We start from the raw sequence: 4480 nt of genomic DNA on the forward strand, positions 1-4480 counted from the left end.
AAATTGCACTTTCATTCCATATTATCCTCATATAATGTCATCTTTTACTTGTATTGGCATGTCGATCAAAAGGAAACATGAATATGCATGTCTAATCTGAAGAGTGATGCAGCTTCTTTATTAGGCAGCAACTTAGTGCCTGTTTGGTAGGGTGTCTTAGTAGGCAAAAAAATAGCTTACAGTCAATTTATAAATTTGAGAGTTGTTTGTAATAGTTTTTTTTTTTTTTTGCCAATATGACTTATAAGTTAAAAGATGTTTTTTTTAAGTATGATTGTAAAAATATCTAAAACCTACTTATAATTTATGCAAAAGAAATTTTTTAAAATTAAAAGATACTTTTGCCCTTATGTTTATGTTGTTCTTATGCTTCTTTTTATATGTTCCTTGTACTTCCCAATCAATTTTTAGTTATTCATTTTTAATATTCTCTTAAATGAAAATAATTTTTAACAATTTTTATAATATTTTTATTTTTAATATTATTTTTATTTTATATTTACATAAATTATGTAAAGTATATCATCTAATTAATTATATAATATTATTTGGTTAAAAAAATTTTGTATTACTATAATTTCTAATATAAATATATTTTATTCATCAAACATAAGTTCTTCCCATTATAATAATTTTAAATTATTATATTTTATAACTTTATATTTTTAATCATTTTTTATTATATAATAAAATTCATACCCATTTTGATTATTCTACAAACTAAACTTACTTAATCAATGATTATTCAATAACTTTTTTACTTTACAAACTAGCTTTTATAAAATTCAATCCAAATATAAATCACCTTATTCAACCTAACTTTTACCTAATCTTATTTTTTTAAAAATCAGATTGAAAATAAGTTATTTTAAGTAGTGTCAATTCAAACGCACCCTATAGTCACATGAGCTTTTTCAAAATTTCTGATGTGTTCCTCGTCTATGGCACGCTTTATAAAACGTTGACTCAGGGTCTTCCCTCTACCATTCACCTTTCTGCTATTAGTTTTACACTTGTACTGTTGATTATTCGGCTTATTTATTGTACGATATTGGCAACTTTGAGCATAATTAACTAAGAACCAAACATTAGTATTGATAAGAGCGTATGAAGCTCATTATTGGCCTGTTTGGGATAACATTTAAAATGATTTATAAACACATTTTACATAAGCCAAGACAAAATTTGTCTCACACATTTACCTTGTATTTTGTAAATCAATTGAAAAGCTATTTATAAGTAATTCCAAATAGGCTTATGTCGAAAAAAAGGACACGCGTCTCTCACATTCATCTTCTTGGTCTTGGTCTTTCAGCCAATTCAACTGCCGTGTCACAGAGCATCGACTCGGGTTGTGTGTTCCACGGGGAAAGAATTGCCACCTTAATTCCCCAACTGGATAAAGCTTTCAAGCTAGTCATTTCCTGATGAAGCAATCAAAGTCTCGTACATTAAAAGTTTTTCTCTGAGAGTGGGTTTCAGAAGAATGGTTCTACCTCTTCATTTGTTGTTGTTCTTCTCCTTCTTGTTTGCTGACCATTCTGCTTCAGGAGATGAGTGCTCTCGTTTCTTTGACTGTGGGAATCTGGGCAGGCTCTGCTTTCCTTTGACCACTCCAGAACGCAAAGACTGTGGGATGTTGCCGATTCATGGTTGTGAAGACCCCAATGCTCAAAAAACTGTGCAACTTGGGGAAAAGATGTTTCAAGTGACGAGGATAGGATCCAGGCGGCATCCTGAAGTTGTCATTAGAGACGCATATTTGGAGAAGCGTTTGGCAAGTAATAGTTGTGACGCCTTGCGTTCCAATATTACTCTTCCTCCCAACTCAGCTTTAGGTTCCTTTCATATCTTGCCAAATATAACCATGTACAAATGCCATACTCCACTCAATCAGAGTCTTTCAAAGCAATTCCTGAACTATACAGGATGTGCTCAAAGTAAGAATGAGACCATCTTCTTCCGAATGCAGGATCAGGATGACCCTCCACCTCCTTTAGCAGCATGTCCAAGGGTTCAGCTCCCAGTGAATATGCTGGCTTTCTCTCCTGATCCCTTTACATTCATAGCTTCTGAATTTCGTGTTGGTATTCAGCTTTCTCCTGGTTGTGCTCAATGTCTTTTTGACAAAGGCTCATGCCGTCTCAACAGCACCAGAGAATTTTATTGTCTCAAAGGTGTGCATTACTTAGTACAACAAACAAGAATTATTTATCTGGTTCAGTTAATTTTCCTCATTCGTTTTTAGATGGCCATATGTATGCCTGTGAACTCTGCTTATAATTATTTTTTGTGGATGCAACCTAATTAATTATAATTAAACAGAGACTGAAAGACGGGCTGGGAAGCTGGGATTGAAGATAGGTAATTTTACTTAATTTTCACCCATTTTCAGCTATCTTTCCCGCATAATTACTTAGGATCCTGTATAACTATATAGATGTTATGAACTTCTGATTGTACTCACATTATGCGATTACTAAGAAACAACACAGATAATCTTTGAGTGAGAGACTTATAATTGTACCCAGGTGTTGGAGTGGGATCAGGCATTCTGATATTAGCGTTGCTGCTCTGCTTCGGACTCTACAAACACAAACAGAATGCTATATCCCATGTCAGACTTCGATCAACGAATCAACACCCAAATGATGTAGACCCAGACAGTGGTAGGCTCTTCTTTGGAGTCCCAATCTTCTCCTACACAGAGCTTCAAGGCGCAACCAACAGCTTTGACCCCTCCAAGAAACTTGGAGACGGCGGCTTCGGCTCTGTTTACTATGGTCCCCTTCTCAATTGCTTTAATCTCGTACTTTTCATGCGAAAGTTTTCAACTTTAAAGCTATTTCCTTTTATTTATAGGAAAGCTCCAAGATGGGCGTGAAGTTGCAGTGAAGCACCTATTCAACCACAACTACAAGCGAGTAGAACAGTTCATGACAGAGGTTGAGATCCTCACTCGCCTGCGTCACAGAAATCTTGTCTGCCTCTATGGCTGCACTTCGCGTCAAAGCCAAGAGCTCCTTCTTGTCTATGAATACATCCCAAATGGCACCCTTGCCAGTCACCTCCGTGGCAGCTCTGCAAATCCTGCATTGTTGACGTGGCCTGTTCGAATCAAAATCGCCATAGAAACTGCCAGTGCTTTGGCTTACCTTCATGCCTCCGGCATCATCCATCGTGATGTCAAAACCAACAACATTCTTCTTGACAAGAACTTCTGTGTTAAGGTTGCAGATTTTGGACTTTCTAGGTTGTTCCCAGATGATGTCTCGCATGTTTCTACGGCTCCACAAGGAACACCAGGCTATCTTGACCCAGAATATCACTATTGCTTTAGGCTTACCGATAAAAGTGACGTGTATAGTTTTGGGGTTGTGCTTATGGAGCTGATATCTTCTATGCCAGCGATTGATATGGGAAGGAACAAAGATGAGATTACCTTGGCGAGTCTTACAACTAGAAAGATTCAGAGGAATGAATTTGAGGAGTTGGTGGATCCATGTTTGGGGATTGAGAAGGATAGTGAGGTGAAAAAGAAGGTGTTTGCAGTGGGAGAATTGGCATTCCAGTGTTTGCAGATAGATAAAGAGATGAGGCCTTCCATTGATGAGGTTTTAGAGCTTTTGAGGAATATCGAAGGTGGGAAAGTAGAAGAAGAAGAAAAAGAGAAGGATACCGGGAAAGACGAAGGTGGTGGTGAAGTTTCAAAGAATAAAGCAGATATAAAAGCACAAGCAATGACTTCAATAAGCTTTGATTAGGCAGAGTTGTTCAAGTTAGTATCTTCTCCAAACAACATAATCCAGAAATAGGGAAATGGAAAAATTGATCAGGGAAAGTTGTTTAGTGTTTAATTTCTAAGAAGTTTTGGGCACATGGTTGTTCTTTTTTTAATGTATAAAAGTTTAGATGAGTAATTAGTTGGGTCTTGACACTTGCAAGAACTAGGACCAGATTCATCCCTTCATATTGAAAGAGATTTAGGAAAAACAATCATTATGGCGGGTATTTATATGAATTAGATCTTCCAGTTCCTTACAAAATAGTTGATATTGAAAACATCAAAGGAGATGAAATTAACCTAATTCATCCCTTCATATTGAAAGAGGCAGGGCGAATTAAGCTTAAAAAAAATATTATGCACGCTTTAAAAATATTGTACACAACTTTCTTTTTCAATATCTTCTCCTCGCTACATTTCAAAAAACCATTGTCACAAACAATACTCATCCGGTCATAAATATATGACCTATTTTATAGTATAATTTATGCTATAAAAGAGGTTCTATATTTATGACCGGAAGAGTAACATTTTACAAATATAATATTAGGCTCAAAGTTAGCTCTCCATAGCAATTCTTAAACTATAGCCCTGCTTTTTCTAAATAACTCCGACACTATGTCTATTTCATATCTACTTCTTTGAATTTTGCAAACGATATAACTGAGACAGAAGATCAAAACAAAAGTCGGGCTT

General features: G+C 35.6%; 1 protein-coding gene across 2 annotated transcripts; it reads left to right on the forward strand.

Annotated features, from left to right (window-relative positions):
- Nucleotides 1-1953: 1953 nt before the first annotated feature.
- LOC114716966 (LEAF RUST 10 DISEASE-RESISTANCE LOCUS RECEPTOR-LIKE PROTEIN KINASE-like 1.1) lies at nucleotides 1954-3923 on the forward strand. Of its 2 annotated transcripts, XM_028902045.1 has the most exons (4): nucleotides 1954-2177; nucleotides 2332-2364; nucleotides 2532-2783; nucleotides 2863-3923. In XM_028902045.1, the coding sequence occupies exons 1-4, from the start codon at nucleotides 1967-1969 to the stop codon at nucleotides 3762-3764; spliced, it is 1398 nt and encodes a 465-aa protein (XP_028757878.1). In that variant the 5' UTR covers nucleotides 1954-1966; the 3' UTR covers nucleotides 3765-3923. The 2 variants fall into 2 exon arrangements, with proteins under 2 accessions (XP_028757878.1, XP_028757879.1); XM_028902046.1 differs by lacking the exon at nucleotides 2332-2364.
- The last annotated feature ends 557 nt before the right edge of the window (nucleotides 3924-4480 follow it).

This window comes from Neltuma alba, unplaced genomic scaffold (genome assembly GCF_004799145.2).
Source record: "Neltuma alba isolate B1F8T4 unplaced genomic scaffold, ASM479914v2 tig00011700_pilon, whole genome shotgun sequence".
NCBI lineage: Eukaryota > Viridiplantae > Streptophyta > Magnoliopsida > Fabales > Fabaceae > Neltuma > Neltuma alba.